The sequence below is a fragment of the Chiloscyllium plagiosum genome, unplaced genomic scaffold (genome assembly GCF_037043375.1).
Source record: "Chiloscyllium plagiosum isolate Xiang-an unplaced genomic scaffold, Cpla_swu_hap1 HiC_scaffold_34, whole genome shotgun sequence".
Taxonomy (NCBI): domain Eukaryota; kingdom Metazoa; phylum Chordata; class Chondrichthyes; order Orectolobiformes; family Hemiscylliidae; genus Chiloscyllium; species Chiloscyllium plagiosum.
Genome location: NW_028270172.1, coordinates 51,836,854 through 51,861,747, shown reverse-complemented (window position 1 = coordinate 51,861,747; position 24,894 = coordinate 51,836,854). Strand labels below are relative to the sequence as shown.

Sequence of the window (24,894 nt, the reverse complement as noted above, 5' to 3'; positions counted from 1 at the left end):
TTTTTTCAATAAAGGTACATTGTCACACCACCCATCAAGTCACTTATCTTGTCTAAATAAAAGCTAAGTCTGTGGATGCTTGTCTCAAAGCTGGTCCTTTTTTCTAAAAGCTGTTCATTTTCTCAAGGATGCTGAGTCTTTGGTTTTTATCAGAGAGGTCATAAAACAGTCTGGGCTCAGACATGGCTGGCTTGGTATAGAGATCAAAGGGTTACTGAGAGGCCTTTTTATTTATATGTAAACAGACTCTCAGCTACAGCTTTCATGTTTTAGAAGTAACCTGTATAAATCAAAGTTAAAAATCACACAACACCAGGTTATAGCCCAACAGGTTTAATTGACAATCACCTGATGAAGGAGCGTCGCTCCGAAAGCTAGTGCTTCCAATTAAACCTGTTGGACTATAACCTGGTGTTGTGTGATTTTTAACTTTGTACACCCCAGTCCAACACCGGCATCTCCGAATCATGTATAAATCAAGTGGGTGTGGCCAGCTCTCTAGGTGAGCAGTTCAGTTCAGAACTTTGTCGGTTCAGCAGTGGACTGTGTGGAAACAGGCTGCTAGACTCTGTCTCTTGCTGCCCTTCTAACTTTTACCTGTAAGCCTTTGTTTCATTTCTACTTTGTGTTTAAGGGGTTTGTCTATTGGGACTGTTGTGTATTTTCAGAACAGCATAATTAAGTCTAGTTTGGATAGATTGAGTTCTGTGGGTATTCTATATTCTGTTCTTTGTGCTTTATTCCATAGTTTTGTGAATAAATTTTTGTCTATTTTAAAACCTGGTAGTCAACCTAGCTAACTTACTCTGGGTAATTTTCACTGTACGCTTAACAAATAGCAAAGTTATGGTCTGGGCTTCCTGCTTAAGAATACTTTGAGTGGTCTGGCCTAGTCCATAACATGCTGGAAATCTGAAACAAAAACACGGAATACTAGAGAAACTCAGCAGCTCTGGCGACATCAATGAAGAGAGAAACAATTAATGTTTTGAGCACAGTGTGATTTTTCTTCAGAACTGAAAAGTTACCTTACAGGGCTTTATTAGGACAATCATGAACCTTACACCTTGGATGATGTGATCCTGCTGCTGTTTGGTAACAGACATAGCCTCCTTTCTGGCAGCAGTGAGTATAAGAGATGGTGCTTCCTGCTTGGCAGGCAGATCTCACTGCATGGAGCCACTGCTCTGAGGTCTTGATTCTAGATGAAAATTCACCATCAGCCTACCCAATATCTGATCAACATATGGTTCAGCTAGCTTTCCCTATTTAATATTTCTTTATCTGTGGTTTATCTGTAAGAACTTTATAAATCTTGCAATTTGATGGGACTGTTCCTTACTTCTACATTGATGAATACATCTTAACTCAGAACAATAAAACAATTTTTCATATTTGAGATTAAAAAGAAGCATTTTTTTACCTTCTACCTGACAAAGACGCAGCATTCCAAAAGCTTGTACCTCTAAATAAACCTGTTGGACTATAAACTGGTGTTGTGTGATTTTTAACTTTGTTCACCCCTGTCCAACACTAGCACCTCCACGTCACAGATTGTTAATGTATAATGTGAATAGTTGCAGTCCCAACAGTTACTCGTGCAGAACTTCCATGGTTACCAGCTGCAATCCTGAAAAAGACTCCTTTATCCCTACTGTCTGTTCTGCCAGTCAGCCAATTCTCTATCCATTGCCCCTACCACCATGGGCTCTTATATAGCAGCCTCTTATGCAGCACCTTGTCAAAGGCCTTCTGGAAATCCAAATAGATCACATTCAAGAGGAGGTGTCAGCCTAGTGGTTTTATCACTGGACTGAGACCTAAGCAATGTCCTGAAGACCTGGGTTCAAATCCTGCCACAGCAGTGGTGGAATTTGTATTTAAAATCTGGAATTAAAAGTCTGATGATGACCATGAATCCAAAGTCTATTCTTAGGAAAAAGCTATCAGGTTCACTAATATTTGTTAGGGGAGGAAACTGCTATCTTTATCTGGTCTGGCCGATATTTGTCTCCAGACCTACAGCAATGTGGTTGACTCTTAAGTATTGTCTGGGCAATTAGAGCTAGTTAATAAATGCTGGCCTAGCCAGCAACACATTCATCCTGTGAATCAATAATGAGAAAAGAAATTCCAGTGGCTCGTTGTCTGATTTGCTTGTTACCTACTCAAAGAATTCTTTGTCAGGCATGACCTCCCTTTGGTGAAGCCATGCTGACTATTTTATCGTGCACTTCCAAGACCCTGCAATCTCATGCTCAATAATGACCTCTAAAATCTTATTGATGGCTAAGGTCAGGCTAATCGGCCAATAGTTACATTTGCAATTTTCAAATCTGATGGGATCTTTCTAGAATCTGGGGAATTTTGAAAAATTAAAACCATTACATCTATTATCTACTAACATGTCTCATTCTATTCTGCCCTTCAGGATTTATTTAATTAATCCAAGCTAAGTTGACTTCTTATCCTAATATCTGGCATGATGAGCAAGCTGCTAATGGTCTGATTATGAGGGTTTTGTTTCTCAGTGCAGCCTTCTGCCTTCATCTGACTTCTGCCTTAAAATATCTGACATTTGTGTAGTTTAGAACTGCTGACTAATTTGCTACATCGCTCCAAGGTAGACAAGAAAGTGCAGAGAACTCCGATGAAGATTTAAATGAGAGCACTGATGGGCACACACAGTGGTGTATTGATTTGCCTGCCGCACATTCAAAATGGCAACTGTGATTCAAAAGAACTTTTGATTTGGGGAATCCTGTGCTTGTGAAATGTGCTACATAATTCTTTATCTTTTCGGTTACTGTCAAAGGGCATGAAAGAATCTGGCTCAAAGAGAACCTCAGAGAGGCTGCAAAGGAACTTGTCCTCCCAACAACCTGTGACCCATGTTCTTGTCAATGTAAAGACTCAGTCCTAGTTGAAGAATAGATATTGAAACTCCTCTTTGAATTAGCACAATAGATCTTTTATTTGTAGCTGCAGAAGAACTTGAAGAAGCTAGGAGAGGGAGCAAAGAAGTGGCAGTTGGAGTACAGTTTGGGAAAGCTTGGGATTATGCACTTTGGTGGGAAGAATAGAGGTGTTGCTCCAACATTGGCCACAAACTCAATGGTGGACTTTCTTATCATGATCTGCAGTTTCCTTTAGAGTTGGAGCATGTAGATGCATCACTCTGCATCACAAACTATCCAGCCAACTGTGCTAACCGACCTCCATTGCAGCTCCATCATAACCTTCTGGGTCTTGCATTCAGCACCTTGACTGATAAAGGCAAGTATCCCATATGCCTTCTTAAGCACTTTCATGTCAGACTTTCAGAAGGCTTTTGAGAAAGTCTCACATAAGAGATTAACAGTAAAATTAAAGTGTGTGGGATGAGGATAGTGTATTGAGATTGTTAGAAAACTGCCTGGCAGACAGGAAACAAAGAGGAATAAACTGATCTTTTTCCAAATGGCAGCCAGTGACTAACACACTAGTGCAGGATCCCAGATATTCACAATACCTTTTTAATGATTTAGATGAGGGAACAAAATGTAAAATCTCCAAATCTGCAGATAATATGAAACAAGTTGGGTGGAGGAGCAATGTTGATCTAATGGAAGGATGCAGAGGTGTTTCAGTGTGATTTGGGTAAGATTAATGCACAGGCAACTGCATGGCAGATGCAGGATGATATTGATAAACATGAGGTTGTCCACTTTGGTAGCAAAAACAGGAAGGCAGATTGTTACCTGAGAAATGATAATTTGAATCAAAGAATCCCTACAGTGTGGAAACAGGCCCTTCGGCCCAACAAGTCCACACCGATCCTTTGAAGGGTAACCCACCCAGACCAATTCCCCTACCCTATTGTCACCCCTGAATAATGCACCTAATCTACACATCCCTGAACACTACGGGCAATTTAGCATGGCTAATTTACCTAATCTGGACATCTTTGGACTGTGGGAGGAAACTGGAACACTGGGTGGAAACCCACGTAGGCTCAGGGAGAATGTGCATACTCCACACAGACAGTTGCCTGAGGCTGGAATCGAACCCATTGTGAGGCTAACCACTGAGCTACCATGCCACCCTAACAAGGGGAATGTGAGAGAGGGGAATGTGCAACTAGGTGTCCTTGTAAACAAGTCGCTGAAAGTAAGTGGGCAGGCGCAGCAGGTGGTAAAGAAAGCAAATGGCGTGTTGGCATTCATAGCAAGAGGATTCAATAACCAAATGGGGATATCTTGCTGCAATTATGTAGGGCCTTAGTAAGGCCATGCCTGAAATATTGTGTGCAATTTTGTCTCTTGCTATAAAGAGTGTACAGTGAACATTTACCAGGCTAACTCCTGGGATAGTGGGACTGACATTTGAGAGGTTGAATCAGTTAGGATTATATTTGTTGATGTTCAGGAGCATGGGGGTGGGGATATCATAGAAACCTATAACTTCTATCAGGACAAGACAGAGTAGATGCAGGAAGGATGTTCCCAATGGTGGGGGAGTCCAGAATAAGGGGTCATATGGATTAAACCATTTTAAAATGAGTTGAGAAAATTCTTCCTCCATAGAGTGGTGAGCCTGTGGAATTTACGACCACACAAAAACAGTCAAAGCTAATTTTAAAAAAGATTTTCAGGTGAGATTTCAAGAATGAGCACTTGGAGCTAATGGGATCAAAGGATATGGGTAAAAACAGAAACAGGTTGTTAAGTTGGGTGATCCGCCATAATCTTAATGAATGATGAGCAGGCTTGAAAGGTTGAATGGCCTACTTCTAGTTTCTGTGTTTCTGTGTTTATCTACCTTTCATGAATTGAAGACCATTCAGTATTGTTTGTTTTTGAGACCCTCATTATATTTCTTTTATTTTCTCCTTTTTTTTGGTTTGAAATGGTGGGTTGAGGTTAAGAGTTAAATTTTGAATAGCAGCTTGTTTTAAAGGAGAAAAGATAAAAGACAGATGGTCTGTAAGATAATGTAATTTAATTAAGTGTGAATAAACATACACAAATTGGCACTGAGCTTTTGCTATGCTTTAGGTTTGCACCTGGTTCGATGTTGAATTACACAAGCAAGGGCGGACTGGTGCTAACCAGCCAACCAGAGACTATTTTAATTGGAAAAAAGGCTGAATCTGACTGGGTTTTGGCAGAAGAGCGATTTTTGAACACTTCAGGAGATTGCTGTTGTGTTTTGCTCACTTCAGCTTTTAACCTGTATCCAAAGATGTGCAGGTCAGATGAATTGGCCATGCTAAATTGCCCACAGTGTTAAGTGCGTTAGTCAAGGTTAAATATAGGGAAGGGGAATGGGTTTGGGATGGGTTACTCTTCAGAGGGGCGGTGTGGACTTGTTGGGCCGAAGGGCCTGTTTCCACACTGTAGAGAATCTAATGTAATCTAGTTTTTATTCTTTTAAGTTCTCAGAAAAAAAATCCCAGTCTGCAAGAATAAAGTAAATATATTTCTAGAAGTTTACTGGTATTGTTTGCATTAAACAGTAACTTCGGAATTCAAGCAAGTTATACAGTTCTGCATGCCTGTGAACAACCTGTTGTCCAAGGTTTTCACGAAGGCCTGTTTTTTCCACATTGGAAACTTTATTGAACTGGTTATTTTCATTTCACTGTATCCCTCCACTGAATTTGCCTATGGTGTTTGGGGCGGGGGGAGGTGTTATGATCATTGTTTTTTGTTTTAATTTGCATATTCATGTTTTTTACGAAGTCTGGTGAGGAACAATTAGGCAATTTGGAAGGTCATTGAAAGTTTTAATTTCACTGTGTTATGAATCCAGTGATAGTAAAGCTGATTTTGTTTTGATTGGTTATCCCTGTTGTAACCGTTAGCTGTTTCTTTATTTAAATACACCCTGCATTGTTGGCATCCTGAAGCATGCACCTGAAGTCATAAACATGCACAGTCAGGCTGAAATAGTTTCATGATAATAAAATTGGCCAAAATATGTCCAAACTTCATCTTCCTCATTCACTCTTGAAACAACGTGCATTGTGAGCCTATTTAAATGGCTACTGAATAAACTACAACTGAAGTTGTTTGTGGAGGACTTATTTGTGCTCAGGCAAAGCGTATAGAAGCACCTGTGGCGAGATGCTAGTGAAATTTGGATTTTTTGCTTATCACAGAAAAGCAGGAAATAATGTTGCCTGGTACAGGAAGCAGGATACTTATTTATCTGTTATTTATATCATTGCATCTAAACATAATCTGTGTTACTTTCAGCTTTGGAAAGAAAGTTTTCCACACGACAAAGCAGAGAGGAGCTAATAAAACGAGGAGTATTGAAAGAGATTTTTGAGAAAGGTAAGACTTCTGGAAAGGGTAAAAAGAACAGGATGGGTGAAACTGATAGTAGTTATCATCCATATATATTTTGTTTGTGGATTTAACCACAACTTCATGCATATTATTTTTTACAGCAAATATTAATCAGAATATTATTTAAAGTATTTATACCCTTTTTGCAAGTCTTCCCATGTCACTCAAGCAACCTGTTCTCAATCACTGCAACCTGAAGTTAATCCTTCATGGTTTTTCCTCTTTTAGTAACACTATAAGAGCTGTGCACTGGGTATGTATGGGAGCTCAGCCACAAAGCTAACTATACTAAGGAACAGTTATTTAGAACATAGAACATAGAACAGTACAGCGCAGAACAGGCCCTTCAGCCCACGATGTTGTGCCGACCACTGATCCTCATGTACGCACCCTCAAATTTCTGTGACCATATGCATGTCCAGTAGTCTCTTAAATGTCCCTAGTGACCTTGCTTCCACAACTGCTGCTGGCAATGCATTCCATGCTCACACAACTCTCTGTGTAAAGAACCTGCCTCTGACATCCCCTCTATACTTTCCTCCAACCAGCTCAAAACTATGACCCCTCGTGTTAGTCATTTCTGCCCTGGGAAATAGTCTCTGGCTATCGACTCTATCTATGCCTCTCATTATCTTGTATACCTCATTAGGTCCCCTCTTCTCCTCCTTTTCTCCAATGAAAAAAGTCCGAGCTCAGTCAACCTCTCCTCATAAGATAAGCCCTCCAGTCCAGGCAGCATCCTGGTAAACCTCCTCTGAACCCTCTCCAAAGTATCCACATCTATTCTATAATAGGGCGACCAGAACTGGATGCAGTATTCCAAGTGCGGTCTAACCAAAGTTTTATAGAGCTGCAACAAGATCTCACGACTCTTAAACTCAATCCCCCTGTTAATGAAAGCCAGAACACCATATGCTTTCTTAACAACCCTGTCCACTTGGGTGTCCATTTTAAGGGATCTATGTACCTGCACACCAAGATCCCTCTGTTCCTCCACATTGCCAAGAATCCTATCCTTAATCCTGTACTCAGCTCTCAAATTTGACCTTCCAAAATGCATCACCTTGCATTTATCCAGGTTGAACTCCATCTGCCACCTCTCAGCCCATCTCTGCATCCTGTCAATGTCCCGCTGCGTTCCCCTGTATCCCATTCCTTCTGACCTTCTGAATGAGCCTACCATGGGGAACCTTATCAAATGCCTTGCTGAAGTCCATATACAACACATCGACAACTCGACCCTCATCAACTTTTCTAGTCACATCCTCAAAGAACTCGATAAGGTTTGTGAGGCATGACCTGCCCCTCACAAAGCCGTGTTGACTGCATTTAATCAAGCCATGCTCTTCCAGATGGTCATAAATCCTATCCCTCAGAATCCTTTCTAACACCTTGCAGATGACAGACGTGAGACTGACTGGTCTGTAATTGCCGGGGATTTCCCTATTTCCTTTCTTGAAGAGAGGAATTACATTTGCCGCTCTCCAGTCCTCAGGTACGACTCCAGTGGAGAGCGAGGATGCAAAGATCTTCTCAAGTGGCGAAGCAATTGCATTTCTCGTTTCCTAAAGCAGCCGAGGACAAATCTGGTCCGGGCCTGGCGACTTGTCAATCTTAATGTTTGACAAAATTTTCAGCACATCAGCTGCCTCTATCTCTATCGATTTCAGCATGCACACCTGCTCTTCAAAGGTTTCATTCGCTACAAAGTTCATTTCTTACATAAAGACAGAAGCAAAAAACTCATTTAGGGCTTCCCCTACCTCCTCAGACTCCACACACAAATTCCCTATGCTATCCCTGATCAGCCCTACTCTTTCTTTGACCATTCTCTTATTCCTCACATAAGTGTAAAATGCCGTTGTGTTCTCCCTAATCCGTTCTGCCATTTCTTTAGTATAATTTTTATTTGTTTTGAAGTTATGGGGTTCTATACAGAAATCATAATGTAATACAAATAATGTTTCACAGGAATGACTACTAGTTTTTCACTAAAATATTCATTTCAATCCACAAAGCCATACCTCAATCATAAGAATTAGAATGAGTGCAGTTGAAATCTAGTGGTGTTGCACAACCTGAAGAATGTTGCTTCCTAAGTTTTTCTAAATAATTACTATGTGTTCTATATAGTCTATAAGAATATTCTATAATAATTATGATGTATTATTATGTACATTATGTACTATGTAAGGGAGCATGGTGACTCAGTGGTTAGAACTCCTGCCTCACAGTGCCAGTGACATTCAGTTCCAGACTCAGGTTACCATCTGTGTGGACTTTGCATGTTCATGGTTTCCTCCAGATGCTCCGGTTTCTTCCCACAGTCTAAATACATGCAGGTTAGGTGGACTGGCGATGCTAAATTGCCCATAGTGTCCAGGGGTATGTAGGCCAGATGGATTAACAATGGGAAATGCAAGGTTAAAGGGATGGGGTGGGTCTGGGTGGGATGCTCTTTGGAGGGTAAGTGTGGACTCAATGGTCTGATTGGCCTGCTTCCACACTGTAGGGATTCTATTCTATATATGTTTCTATATAAATATTCATACTAACATTTAAATGTTCTCATTATTTTCAATATAAGATTATTTTAACTTGGGTCACTAACTGTAATTCAGCATAGATAATAGACAGTAGGTGCAGGATTAGGCCATTCTGCCCTTCGAGCCTGCACCACCATTCAATATGATCATAGCTGAGCATCCTTAATCAGTATCCTGTTCCTGCCTTATCTCCATAACCCTTGATTCCACAATCCTTGAGAGCTCTATCCAACTCTTTCTTAAATGAATCCAGAGACTGGGCCTCCACTGCCCTCACAGCCACAACTCTCTGGGTGAAGAGGTTTCTCCCATCTCTACCCCGTATTTTTAAGCTGTGTCCTCTGGTTCAGCACTCACCCATCAGCGGAAATATGTTTCCTGCCTCCAGAGTGTCCAATCCTTTAATAATCTTATATGTCTCAATCAGATCCCCTCTCAGTCTTCTAAACTCAAGGGTAAACAAGCCCAATCGCTCCAGTCTTTCAGTGTAAGGTAATCCTTCCATTCCAGGAATTGACCTCATGAACCTATGCTGCATTCCCTCAATAACCAGAATGTCTTTCCTCAAATTTGGAGACCAGAACTGCACACAGTACTCCAGGTGTGGTCTCACCAGGGCCCTGTCCAGCTGCAGAAGAACCTCTTTGCTTCTATACTCAATCCCTCTTGTTATGAAGGCCAGCATGCTATTCGCCTTCTTCACTACCTGCTGTACCTGCATGCTTACTTTCATTGACTGGTGTACAAGAACACCCAGATCTCTTTGTACTGCCCCTTTACCTAAATTGATTCCATTTAGGTAGTAATCTGCCTTCCTGTTCTTGCCACTAATTTATCCACATTAAACTGCATCTGCCATGCATCTGACCACTCACCTAACATGTCCAGGTCACCCTGTAATCTCCTAACATCCTCCTCGCATTTCACCCTGCCACCTAGCTTAGATATGACCAAACACAATATCATTCCATCTCCGCAATAATAATAAAGGTATTTTGAGTTGTCAGGGTATGTTTTCTCACAAATGGACAGATTCTGTGCTCTTGTTTGGTGCATTATGGGAAATTGCAGCTTGCACTGTATGAAGTTGAGTACTCTCTCCACTGCGATTGCAGAAACAATTCTTTGTAGAATTCAAGCACATGCTCAATTCGCAGCACCAAAAAAAGTTCAAAAGTAAAACCTGATGGCAGATATACTGAAATTCTCAGGATTTATTTGTGAATTATTTTATAGTACGAGCTAGGCCAGCATTTGTTGCTTATCTGAAATTGTCCTTTGGTGTTAAGTAATTAAGTAATTGGTGTTAAGCCCCATCTTTCACCACTTCAGTTTATGGTGGGTAGCTGCACCAACATTGTCTACACGGATTAAAGTAGGACTTTTGACAATGTCCCTCATGGTAGGCTCATCCAGAAGATAAAGATGCATGGGATCGATGATGAACTGGCCACTAGGATACAGAATTGGTTGCCTATAGAAGGCAGAGGGTAAATTAGATTAGATTAGATTAGATTACATTACAGTGTGGAAACAGGCCCTTCGGCCCAACAAGTCCACACCGACCCGCCGAAGCACAACCCACCCATACCCCTACATTTACCCCTTACCTAACACTACAGGCAATTTAGCATGGCCAATTCACCTGACCTGCACATCTTTGGACTGTGGGAGGAAACCGGAGCACCCGGAGGAAACCCACGCAGACACGGGGAGAACGTGCAAACTCCACACAGTCAGTCGCCTGAGGCAGGAATTGAACCTGGGTCTCTGGCGCTGTGAGGCAGCAGTGCTAACCACTGTGCCACCGTGCCGCCCACATTGGTGGAAGGGTAGTGGTGGAAGGGTGTTTTTCTGGCTGGCGGTCTATGACTACTGGTATTCTGCAAGGATCTCTGCTGTTTGTGATACATATAAATGACTCGGATGAAAATGTAGATGAGTGGGTTGGTAAGTTTTACAAACAATACCAGGATGAGTGGAGTTAGTGTAGAAGGTTGTCAAAGGATACAACGAGTTGCAGATATGGGTGGGGAAATAGCAGATGGAGTTTAACCTGGATAAATGTGAGGTGCTGCATTCTGGGGGGATCAAATGTTAAGGAAAAGTATATGGTTAATGGCAAGACCCTGAGCAGCACTGGTGTACAAAGGGATCTTGGGGTTCAAGTCCATAGTTCCCTGAAAGTGGCCACACAAGTAGATAGGGGGTTAAGAAGGCATATGTCATGTTTGCCTTTATTGGTCAGGGAATTGAGTATAAGAGTCATGTTGCGCCTTTATAAGACTTTGGTTAGGTCACACAGTAATGTGTTCAGTTCTAGTTGCTCCATTACAAGAAGGATGTGGAGGCTTTGGAGGAGGTGTAGAAAAGGTTTACCAGGATGCTGCCTGGATTAGAGGGTATGAGCCATGAGGAGAGACGAAATAAACTTGGGTTGTTTTCTCTGAAGCAGCAGAGGCTGGGGGCGGGATTTGATAGAAGTCTATAAAATTATGAGACGCATTGATAGAGTTGATGGTTAGCATGTTTTTCTAGAGTTTAAATGTCTAATATTAGGGGGCATGCATTTAAGATGAGGGAGTTCAAAAGAGATGTGAGGGGCAAGTTTTTTAGACAGAGTAGTGGCAATGTGGAACGTGCTGCCAGGGGTGGTGGTGAAGGCAAACACGAAAGGGGCATTTAAGGGACTTTTAGATAAGCACATCAATATGCAAGGAATGGAGGGATATGGATCCAGGGCAAGAAGAAGGCATTAGTTTAATTTGGTGTCATGTTCAGCACAACATCATGGCTGAAGGGCCCATTCCTGTGCTGTACTGTTCTATGTTCCGTGTAATGCTGTTAGGAAAGGGGTTCCAGGATATTGACCCAGTGATAGTGATGGAACAGTGTGTCACCTGAAAGGGAACTTGCAAGTAGTAGAGATCCCATGAATTTGCTGCCTTTCACCTTCCAGGTGGTAGAAGTTGCAGATGCTGGGGGAAAATGTTGTCAAAGAAGACTGGGTTGTTGGTGTAGGCATCATATGTATGTACACATTGATGTTACAGACAGAACTCGCTGATTCTACAATCATCACATAACAACAATCACATGAAATCTCTTCAGCACTGCAACATTATAGAGTTATACAGCACGGATACAGACTTTACAGCCCAACTTGTCCATGCCAGCCTGCCTTCCTAAACTGAACTAGTCCCATTTGCCAGCATTCGGCCCATATCTCTCAAAAACATTCCTATTCATGTATCTGTCCAAATGTCTTTTAAATGTTGTAATTATACTCACCTCTACCACTTCCTCTGGCAGCTTTTTCCATATACTCACCCACTCTGTGTGAAAAAGTTGCCTCTCAGGTCCATTTGAAGTCTTTCCCCTCTCACATTAAACCTATGCCCTCTAGTTTTGGACTCCCCTACCCTTGGTAAAAAAGAACCTTATTTATTCCCCTCGAGATTTTATAAAATTTTATGACATCACCCCTCAGCTTCCTATGCTCGATGGAAAAACATCCCAGTCTATCAGCCCTCCTTATGACACAAGCTCTCCAGTCTCAAGAACATCCTTGTAAATCATTTTTACACTCTTTCCAATGTAATAAAGCCCTTCCTATGGCAGGGTGACCAGAACTGTATGCAATACTCCAAACGTAGCCTCACCAATGTCTTGTATAGCCGTAGCATAATGTCCAAACTGCTATTCTCAAGGCTTTCATCATGAAGACAATCATGTCAAATGCCTTCTTCACCACCCTATCCACCTGTGATGCCACTTTCAAGGAAATGAGTACCTGCACCCCTAGATATCTCTGTTTGACAACACTGCCCAGGGCCCAACCATTAACTGTGTAAGTCCAGCCCTGGTTTATCTTACCAAAATGCAACAGCTCACATTTATCTGAATTAAACTTGATCTGCCATTCCTCTGCACACTGGCCAAGTTGATCAAGATCCCATCGTACTCTTAGATAACTGTCTTCACTGTCCACCAATCCACCAATTTTGGTATCATTCCAAAACTTACTAACAGTGTCTCCTGTATTCTCATCCAGATCTTATATATAAATGATGAAGAACAATAGACTCAGAAATGATTATTGCGGCACATCGCTGGTCACAAGCCTCCAGTCTGAACAAGAACCTTTTACCACCACCCTCTGTCTCCTACCATCAAGCCAATTTTGTATCCAGTTGACTATGGCATTACTGGCTGGCCAACATTGATAACCCATTCCTATTTGCCCTTGAGAAGGTGGTGATGAGCTGCCTTATTGAATCACTGCAGTCCACTTGCTATGGGTTGCCAGGTGGTCCATCTGGTTTCATTTCTTTGTTGTGACTTTCTAGCCTTTGATACAACTGAGTGGCTTACTAGGCCGTTTCAGAGGGCAGTTGAGAGTCAATCACATTGCTATGGCTCTGGAGTCCCAGATCTCCCTGGATTCCATGTGATCTAATTTTACTAACATGCGGTATCTTGTCAAAGGTCTTGCTAAGGTCAATAGAGTTAATGCCTACTGCTCTGCCTTTATTGGCCACCTTTTCAAAAAAACTCAATTGATTTTCCACACACAAAGCCATGCAGACTATCCCTAATCAATTCTTACCTTTCCAAATTCATGTAGATCTTGTCTCTCAGAATATACTCACCTCTACTCACCTGGAGTCCCAGTCAATATTGGAAAAGTTGCATCTTTCCATAATCTGCCTATATATTTATTCCTCAATGTCTCTGTGGCTGTTGGGGGGCCTATAGCATAATTCTATCAGAGTGATTGCACCTACCTTAATTTTGAGCTCTACCCCTTGCATTGAAATAAACACACTTCAACCCATTGTGTTTGTTTACCTGTCTCTGCCTGTGCTTTTTTTTTTCTGTTTTGCTGGTCTTAACTGGTCTACCTTCCCCTCAATCCCTCCACTTGTTGACCTGACCTTTAATTGACAATAACAAAATATTCAGGATTTACAAAAAAGGAAAAAAGATCTGTTCTTTCTTCCTTTAAAAGACCCACATAAAGAATTTTAATCACTGGTGCAAAACCTATTTGTAATGACGAGTTATGTCCCATAATTTTCAAGGCACTTAATAATTAATTATTAAAAATTCAGATTGATGATTTTTTTGGTTATTGTGTGGCTGTGCCACCTCCCTTTGGAAAGAGCCTGTACCACCTCAATAAAACAGCCAATGTCCATTGGAAAAATACGAGAGGTGACATTAATAATCATTATAATATAATGGATTGTCAGCCCAGATTCTGGGAAATCAGTCACATTTGCTTAAAAACACAAAATTCATTTTCATATGTCTTTGTATGTCATTGTTCGTTGACCTTGTTTCATTTGTAATAATCTTAATGTGTAATAATTTTTAGAATGAAAGTAAACTTTTCTTATAAATTCAAAATCAATATATTCCAGTGTTGTAGCGGATAAATAATTAATACCTTTACATGAAATTCTTGCGTTTACTGTTAATGCATTTATTTTGAATGAAGTAATGTGTTCACTATTATTACCAATTTATGCATATTTTGAGATTTGAGGTTGAGGTGGAAAGAGAATAAGTTTTTATGCAGCGAGTTATTAATGATCTGAAATGGGTTACTTGAAAGGATGGTGAAAGCAGATTTAATTGTAACTTCCAAAGGGAAATTGGATGTCGTCTTGAAATGTTGGTGGTAGTGATAACAGTCTTCTGTATCATAAATCAATGGTTTGAACATTGTGGTCAACTCAGTGTTACCATCGCATGGTGTGGCTTAAGGGTCCATCACTGGCATGGCAATCTGTGCCATATTTATTGCAGAGGAAAACATTGGGATGAGAAGAGTTTGTGAATTACTGTTTTCTGTATCTGTGGGTTCTCCTCTTGGCCAAATGATTTTTATTTTGTTTTTGCACGTCTCTTCCGAGCAGTCAGCCTTCAGAGGGCATGATAGTGTAAAACAAAAGCAACGGAATGTAACTAGTTTCAACTGACACAGATACAGTGAGCCAAATGGCCTTGTATGATTTATAATTCTATATAATCTTGTATGGAGTACAGCCTTTATTTAATCTATTACAAACTTTTATCTCAATACATTTTCAGCTGACACCATAACCTCAATTACAGCCATGTACCTCTGCATGTGAACTCTTCAGATATAGTGCTGGTTCCAAAATAGCATCCGTCATGATTAGATTAGATTAGATTACTTACAGTGTGGAAACAGGCCCTTCGGCCCAACAAGTCCACACCGACCCGCCGAAGCGCAACCTACCCATACCCCTACATTTACCCCTTTAACCTAACACTACGGGCAATTTAGCATGGCCAATTCACCTGACCCGCACATCTTTGGACTGTGGGAGGAAACTGGAGCACCCGGAGGAAACCCACGCAGACACGGGGAGAACGTGCAAACTCCACACAGTCAGTCGCCTGAGTCGGGAATTGAACCCGGGTCTCTGGCGCTGTGAGGCAGCAGTGCTAACCACTGTGCCACCGTGCCACCCACGTGTCATGCATTCATACTTTTAGCATTAGCCACTCTGCTTACTGTAGAGCATTGATCGTGCATATACTGGAGGTATGTCAAGTGGTTATATTGTGATATGGGAGGCTATGGACTAGTGGGACTATAACTAGACTATTAATCCAGAAACACAGGTAATCTTCTAGGGATCAGGGTTTAAATCTCCTTATGACATAAAATATCTGGAATTAAAAGTTTAATGAAATGGTTGCCAAAAGCCTTTATGGTTCATTCCTATAGGGACGAAAATCTGCTGTCCTTACCCGGTCTGGCCTATAGCCATGGACAGTAGTCAATAAATAATGGCCTACCTGGTGATGCAAACATCACATAAGTGAATGAAAAAAAAAGGGGAAAGACTACAGAAAAGTACAGAATGGAAAGATTTGGGAATCCTCATCTGTGAATCAAAAAAAGCTAGCATCCAAATTCAGTAGGTAACAGGAATGGCAAATCACATGTTGGCTTTTATTTCAAAGGAATAGAGTACAAATATTAAAGCTCTACAAACACCACAACTGGAATACTTCAAGCAGTTACTGTAGTCTCCTTATTCTAGGGAATGATATACTGGCATTGTTGGCAGTCCAGAGAAGGTTTACTCAGCTGATACCATGTCGTGAGGGACTGAGTTATAAGGAGAGGTTGAGTAGGTTCATTCTGTACTCATTAGAATACAGAAGAGTGAGAAGTGATCTTATTGAAACTTTTAAGATTCTTAGAGGATGTGACAGGGTGAATGTGGAAATATTGTTTCTTCTTGTGAGAGAGTGTAGAACCAGGGGACATAATCTCAGACATTTAAGAGAGAGATAAGGAGAATGTCTTCTCCGAGTGTAGTGAATCTGTGGAATTCTTTATTGCAGAGGTCTGTCAAAGCTGAGTTATTGCGATGTCCAGTTTTATAATGTGTAAAGTTAACTTGATGCCAGCACTGCCATTTATGTCTCAATGCTTCAACAAAAAACTGCACCTATCTGCACCTCTTGTTTAAACAAATTATCAACAAGTTTTGGGGAGGCAATGGCCTAGTTGTATTATCATTGGACTGTTAGTCCATAAATCTAGGTAACGTTCTGAGGACACCGGTTTGAATCCTGCTACTGCTGGTGTGGAATTTGAATTCAATAAGAATATCTGGAATTAAAAATATTATGATGACCGTAAATCCATTGTCAATTGTTGAGAAAACCCAGCTGCTTCACTGATGTCCTTTAGGGAAGTAAACTGGCATCCTTAGTTGGTCTGACCTACATGTGACTCCAGACTCTTGGCAATTTGGTTGCCTCTTAATTGCTTTCTGGCACAATAATTGCTGGGTTAACCAGTGAAGCCCTTGTCCTGTGATTGAAAAATGAAGTTGCTAGTTAATTTCTAATAACTGTTGCAGAGTTTGTAGATGTTTTTGATCATTTATATCATTATTTAAAGTTTCTGATGTTAGAAGGTGATGAAAGATTTTGTGCTGATTTCAGGGATTTTACGCAGTGACTTGCTCCAAGACACGTGAGTTGTTTGCAACCCACTGGATTACAGCATGACAGGGAGAATGAGAAAAAGTGTTACAGAGAGAAAAATAAGCTGCTTAATGAAAGAGGAGGAGGTTGGCGGATCAGTTGGGGGGTGTGGATGAGGCAAGGTGGCTGTAGTGGAATTGATGCTTAGTGAGAGCTTTCAATCAGGGCAATAACCATCTGGGAATATTCATCGAATAATTCGTCTATTTCAGCCTCAGCATGTGCTACTGAGTCAGATGTCTATACCTTCTTATACTGTGTCACTAAGGAGATCATAACTGAAATCTGTAATCTGTAGTGGCTAAACATGCAACAGCAGAACTGACAGCCAATGATCACAAACATTATAGACAGTCCCGTACTTCTCTCCAGTACACTATTTGCATACTGTACTGAAATGAACAATGACAATAACATGTCCTGATGCATCTCCTCAACATGTATTTCTGCATTTGAGTGAAGTTGTGAAGAGATGTTATCTTTGCCTTTATGCTTAATATGCTTTTTACTGTGCAATTGTCCATTCCCAGTTTCTTCTTAAGTCGAGCATCCCCCCTAATATCTGACAGGTGTTATGGACCAGACCAGACCCCCTCATAATATTTTAAAAAGGTAGCCTAGACCTTCACTTTTTCTTAATTTAAAGGCAGATGCGAAATAACTGTTCCAGCTGTGATGCAACTGGTCAAATCACTTTGCTTTAAGCAAAACAGAATTTATTTAAGCACTACAGTTGAAACACAAATAAAAGAAAGCGAGTTTAAAATAACAACTACTGGAAAACTTAACCGACCCAATACAATAACTTTACTAATTAACTATTTCAAACAGTAACATTTGATAAACACACCCCTTGGCAAAAAGATAAATTCAAACACAGATAAATTCAAACACGGTAGGGTTCTTAGTGAGGTGGAGGAACACATTTGGAGTACTGTGTGCAGTTCTGGTCGCCTCACTTTAGGAAAGATGTGGAAGCTTTGGAGAGGGTGCAGAGAAGATTTACCAGGATGTTGCCTGGAATGGAGGATAGGTCGTATGAGGATAGGTTGAGAGTGCTATGCCTTTTCTCATTGGAACGGCGAAGGATGAGGGGTGACTTGATAGAGGTTTATAAAATGATCAGAGGAATAGATAGAGTAGACAGTCAGAAACTTTTTCCCCGGGTCATAAATTTAAGGTGAAGGGTGGAAGGTATAGGGGAGATGTCAGGGGTGGGTTCTTTACCCAGAGAGTGGTGGGGGCATGGAATGTGCTGCCTGTGGGAGTGATAGAGTCAGAATCTTTTGTGACCTTTAAGCGGCAATTGGATAGGTACATGGATGGGTGCTTAAGCTAGGACAAATGTTCGGCACAACATCGTGGGCCAAAGGGCCTGTTCTGTGCTGTATTGTTCTATGTTCTATGTTCTATGTTCTATGTTCTAGATTCTTACATGCAGGAAGGGTCAATTTCCAAAGAGAGACTTCAGGGAAAGTCAGAGGAATTCTTTGCTGATGCTTGCAACTCCTGGACACTCACATCTTGTGCCTTCTATAGCTAAAACCAAACTATAAAAAACCTGAACTTGGAGAACTAGCCACTCCATTGGATACATCTACATCTCTGCCTTTAAGACCTCTCTTCGAGAAAAAGGACAAAATAACCTTTTTAAAGTGACAGCATCGTCACACAGGACTGAAAAACATTACATTTTGGAATACATTAGATACTGAACATGATATGGGGAGGGTTCAGTAGGAGTGAAACAATTTCACCAATCAGAAAATTTGTAAGGTATGGATTTTGGTCTGTTAGAAAAATCTGGAGAGGTTGAGATCACATGTTGAGCTTCGTGAAGACAATGGAGTTGGGAAATGATACTAATACTTCAAGTTGTAAGGTTGCTCGCTAAGTCACTAGGTTTGTTCTCAGATGTTTCATCACCATACTAGGTACCGTCATCAGTGAACCTCGGGTGAAGCTTGGTGTTCTGTCCTGCTTTTTATTTATGTCTCTTGGTCTGTTATGGTGGGTAAACATTTCCTGTTCTTTTTCTCAGAGGTTGGTAAATGAGAACCAAATCGATGTGTTTATTGATGGAGTTCTGGTTTGAATGCCAGACCTCTCGGAGTTCCATGCATGTCTATGTTTTGCTTGACCTAGGATGGATGTGTTGTTCCAGTCATAGTGGTGTCCTTCTTTGTCGGTCCGTGAGGATACTAGTGATATTTGCTGGTATGGGGTCCTTTTGGGTTCACCAGTAGCTGTTTCAGTGTGTTGGTAGGTTTGTGGGCTACCATGATGCCAAGGGGTTGGAGTAGTCTGTAGTAAACTCCTAGATGTCTTTGATGTATGGTAGTGTGGCTAGAGTTTCTGGGTGTGTTGTTGTTTTGGTTTGTAGTTTAAGAATCAGCAGACTGTGTTTTTTGAGTACCTCTTCTTCCTGAATACACTGTATACGTATTTTTCTTCTGCTGCTCGTAGTTCCTGGGTGCTGCAGTGTATTGTGGCCCATTTAAATAATGTCCAATGCAGTTCCGTTTGTGGTATTGGGATGATTGCTCCTGTAGTTGATTATCTAGTCTGTGTGTGTTGTTTTCCTGTAGATGCTGGTCTGCAGTTCTCCATTGATTGTTTATTCCACTATGACATCTAGTTTGGGGAAGGGGAGTTTGTTGCTGTTCTCCTTCTCGTTTGTGAACTTTATGCCAGTAAGGATATTATTGATGATGTTGTAGGTTTCGTCTTTTTGTGATGTTGTAGCAGATTTAGAGTTGGGTTGGATTGTGGGAAGGGCTGTTCGTTTGAGTCTCTGCATTACTGCTTCTGCTAAGAAGCCTGATATTGGTGATCCCATGGGTGTTCCATTGATTTTTTTTGTAGGTCTTGTCATTGAAGATGAAGTGGGTAGTGAGGGACAGGTCTACAAGCTTGAAGATGTCCTTGCTGATGGCGTTGGTGCTGCCTGGTATTTGTGTCCTTGGTTTTTCTAGTAGTGCAGTCAGTATTTTTTTGGCCAGGCTGATGTTAATTGATCTGAACAGGGCTGTTATGTCAAAGGACACCATTATTTCATCCTCTTCTATCTTGGTGTCTTTGATGTTCAGGAATTCTTGGCTGGAGTGGCATGAGTGTTCTACTAGGTATTTCACTTTTTGGTGGACTTCCTTTGCTAGTCTGTATGTTGGTGTGCCAGGGACTGAGATAATGGGTCTGAGGGGTGCCCTGATTTGTGTACCTTAGGTAATCCCTAGAAATGAGGTGTGTTGAATCCATCAATTTTCGTTTTTTGGACATCTGTCTTGTTAACTTAGCCTGAAGTATGAAGCTTCTTCACAGTGGATGTGATATGGTTTTCTAGCTGTGGAGTTGGGACTATCGCCACCTGTTGGTAGGTGTCAGTATCTGCAAGCAGTGAGTTCGCCTTTTCAATGTTCTGTGTTCTGTTTCGGATGATGGTCGTGTGCCCTTTGTCTGCCGATAGGACTACAATGTTTCTGCCTTTTCTGTGTCCTTCCAGGGTTTCCTTTCCTGTTTGTTGAGGGTGTACCCTTACTTCTTCCTGCTTAGTGTTGGTGCAACTGTTTGTCTGATGGTCTGCTGGGTTTCTTCTGTGAGTCCATTGTCTTTCAGGGTTGACTCTAATGCTGCGAAGAATCCTTTTTGTCAATTCAGAAGCTTTGATTAAAAATCTATCTTGTCCATGTCTCTGTTGTTGTAATTCATCCCTCTTACTGGCATGGCTTTTTCCATGTCTGTTAGTGGTTGGTCCGATAGGTTTTTAATCCAAGTTTCTGAATTGTTTGTGTTCTTTGGCGTGAGCCTGTCCATATTATTAAAATGTGTCAAGTCCAAACCACCTCTCAACACCCCACAAGCTAGAAGAATATCAGAACAGAATGGCTGCAGAATGCTGAGAGAAATGATTAACGATGCCCACAACCAACTCCACAAATACAATCAGGAAACTTCGCACCAATAACTTTACACGCCAATGTGACAGACTATGAATGGACAAGCACATTAGAACGAGCCATCAACATCAAACAACAGCAGACTAAAAGAAAGAAAAAACTATCCAAGAAAAGTTGGACAACCTCACATGAAAGAACAACTCAGACAATTCAGAAGCTTGATTTAAAAACGTATCAGACCAACCACTAACAGACATGGAAAAAGCCATCCTAGTAAGAGAGATGAACTACAACTACAGCTACATGGACAAAAAAGTCTTCTTAGCAGCATTAGAGTCACATGAAGAAGCTTAATAATTCAGGTCAAATTAACAAGACAGATGTCCAAAAACCTCACTTCTAGGGATTACCTAAAGTACACATACCAGGGCACCCCTCAGACCCATTGTCTCACTCCCTCACTGACATACAGACTAGCAAAGGAACTCCCATCAAAAACTGAAATACTTAGTAGAACACTCATGCCACTCCATCCACTCCAGCCAAGAATTCCTGAAAATCAAAGACACCAAGATAGAAGAGGATGAAATAATGTTCTCCTTCGACGTAACAGCCCTGTTCACATCAAGTAACATCAGCCTGGCCAAATAAATTTTGACTGCACTACCAGACAAACCAAGGAAACATACACCAGGCAGCACCAACTCCATCAGCAAGGACAACATCTTCAAGCTAGTAGGCCTGTGCCTCACTACCCACTTCAGCTTCAATGACAAGGGCTTCAAACAAATCAATGGAACACCCACGTGATCACCTATATCAGGCTCCTTAGCAGAAGTTGTAATGCTTAGTTATATGTAATGCTTGTAATAAAGTCGAATAAACAGCCTTTCCCATGATCCAATCCAAACTTTGAGTCTGCTACATCATCACAAAACAGGCCAAATTAGAGGAAACTACAACATCATCATTAACATCCTTACTGGCATAAAGTTAACCAAAGAGAAGGAGAACAGCAACAGACTCCCCAGCCTAGATGTCACAATGGAACAAACAGTCAATGAAGAACTGCAGACCAGCATCTACAGGAAAGCAACTCACACAGAACAGATATTCAACTACACAAGCAATCATGCATCACTCAGGAACTTGCAGCAGCAGAAGAAAAAGATTTATATAGCATAGTTTGTGAGAAGATTTGTAGCTCGGGTGCTCGTTGCTGTGGTTCTGTTCGTCGAGCTGGAAGTTTTTGTTGCAAACGTTTCGTCCCCTGTCTAGGTGACATCCTCAGTGCTTGGGAGCCTCCTGTGAAGCGCTTCTGTGGTGTTTCCTCCGGCATTTATCGTGGCCTGTCCCTGCCGCTTCCGGCTGTCAGTTTCAGCTGTCCGCTGTAGTGGCCGGTATATTGGGTCCAGGTCTATGTGTTTGTTGATGGAGTTTGTGGATGAGTGCCATGCTTCTAGGAACTCCCTGGCTGTTCTTTGTTTGGCTTGCCCTATAGTGGTCCGGAACGAGGACATGCCGCAACCCAAAGGACTAGCCACACTACCATACATCAAGAACATCTCTGAAATGACAGCCAGACTACTGCGACCACTAGGACTTATAACAGCACACAAACCAACAGCCACACTCAGACAACAACTCACCAGAATGAAGGACCCGATACCCAGCATGAGCAAAACTAATGTAGTGTACAAAATCCCATACAAGGACTGCACAAAACACTATATAGGACAAACAGGAAGACAGCTAACGATCCGCATCCAGGAACATCAACTAGCCACGAAACGACACGACCAGCTATCCCTAGTAGCCACACATGCAGACGACAAGCAACATGAATTCGACTGGGACAACACTACCATTATAGGGCAAGCCAAACAAAGAACAGCCAGGGAATTCCTAGAAGCATGGCACTCATCCACAAACTCCATCAACAAACACATAGACCTGGACCTAATATACCGGCCACTACAGCGGACAGCTGAAACTGACAACCGGAAGCGGCAGGGACAGGCCACTATAAATGCCGGAGGAAACACCACAGAAGCGCTTCGCAGGAGGCTCCCAAGCACTGAGGATGTCACCTGGACAGGGGACGAAACGTTTGCAACAAAAACTTCCAGCTCGGCGAACAGAACCACAGCATTTATATAGCATGTTCAAGAAGAATGGGAACACAATAAACACAGTCTGCTGATTTTTAAACAACAAACCCAAACAAGTAGACAAAACACATTCAGAAACTCTAGCCACACTACCATACATCAAAAACATCTAAGAGATGATGACCAGAGTACTCCAATCCTTTGGCATCATGGTAGCCCACAAACCTACTAACACACTAAAACAGATACTGATGAACCTATAAGACCAGCAACCAGCAAAACAAATGACATTTGCAAAATACCATGCAAGGACTGTAACAAATACTACATTGGACAGACAGGCAGAAATGTGGCCACCAGGATACACAAACACCAACTAATTGATGGACCAATTAGATTAGATTCCCTACAGCGAGGAAACAGGCCCTTTGGCCCAACAAGTCCACACCGACCCTCTGAAGAGTAACCCACCCAAATACATTTCCCTCTGACTAATGCACCTAACACTATGGACAATCTAGCATGGCCAATTCACCTGCCCTGCACATCTTTGGACTGTGGGAGGAAACCCACGCAGACACAGGGAGAATATGCAAACTCCACACAGACAGTCACCCAAGACTGGAATTGGACCTGGTGCTGTGAGGCAGCAGTGCTAACCACTGGTCCAATGAGCTCAATGCTCTGCAATTGTCCAATAATACTGTCAGCTTCTAGTTATTTCAGTGCCTATGATACTTCAGCATGGGTTGCAAATGGCAAGCATTGCTAATTTTACAAGAATAGTGGAAGTGATGGGCAAGGAGCATGGTAGCACCACTTGCTTTCCCCAAATCTGATAAGAAAGGAAGGTGCATTAATATAACGTGCATCATCGATTATGCTAATATGTGCTGTAGTGAGGTCTTAATGTTTGAATCTAAACCTATTGAAAAAGTTTATCTCCAAAAAGCTTCTATTTTTAGATTAGATTCCCTACAGTGTGGAAACAGGCCAACCGGTCCACATCGACCCTCCGAAGAGAAACTCAGCCAGACCCATTTCCCTCCCACTAATCACCTGACTTGCACATCTTTGGACTGTGGGAGGAAACCGGAGCACACGGAGGAAACCCACGCATACACGGAGAGAATATGCAAACTCCACACAGCCAGTCGCCCGAGGCTGGATTTAAACCTGGGACCCAGGTGCTGTGAGGCAGCAGTGCTAACCACTGAGCCACAGTGCCGCCATAAAATATGAATCTTTCTAGGATGACATTTTTGTAGTGAACTGGAACTGTGATTATTCCCAAAACCAGAATAATCAAGTAATCATAGGCTTAGACAGTCTCAGAGTCAGGAATAACAGAAACTGATGAAAAATATTAACGACAAAGTCTGTTGTGTACAGTAGGTACTATCTTGCTAAAGTCAATGACAGCATAGGAGCTGGCATTCAAGAAGGTATCAGCCATGATCCTGAATGGCAGAGTACGCTTGATTGGTGAGTGCCTGGTCCCTGCACCTATGTTCCATTATTTTAAGACACCCGATTGTGATGGTGCACAAGTTCATGAAACTACCCAGGTCTCTTTGTCTGTAATCCTTGTAAAGTATTTCAATAGAGTTAAAGTTATGACAGTTTTTTTGTTTGTATTTTAACTGTGTTGTAAGACTGTTGTACAGTGTTTTTTCTTAGCGCCTAGTAGCAGACCAATCAAATCATGTCTGAACACAGTGTCTTACACTTGCCTTTAAATAAGATAAAAGTTAGGGTCTAGACTATCTTCATTATATATTTTAAGGGGTTTGGTTGTGTCCATGTCAGCAGCAACAGCCTGGGCAGACTGCCAGATAACAACTAAGACACTGGAGTAGTAGAGGGAGGGTAAATGCTGTCATTCTGTGATCTGGCAACAGCTTTGTAGTTCATGAAGTCATTGCTATTCTTGTGGGGGTGTATTACAGATATCAGGGTATTG

General features: G+C 41.6%; 1 protein-coding gene across 13 annotated transcripts in view; it reads left to right on the top strand.

Moving 5' to 3' along the window:
• The window catches only part of phactr1 (phosphatase and actin regulator 1), a 477,218-nt gene that overhangs the window by 300,688 nt on the left and 151,636 nt on the right, over window positions 1–24,894 (top strand). For 11 of the 13 annotated variants that reach the window (XM_087978667.1, XM_087978668.1, XM_087978665.1 and 8 more), the window contains one exon: window positions 6,240–6,320. The exons of the other annotated variants lie outside the window; for them this stretch is intronic. In XM_087978667.1, coding sequence (XP_087834793.1) covers window positions 6,240–6,320 — 81 coding nt within the window. The remainder of the gene's footprint in view (window positions 1–6,239; window positions 6,321–24,894) is intronic. 13 annotated transcript variants of the gene reach the window in all.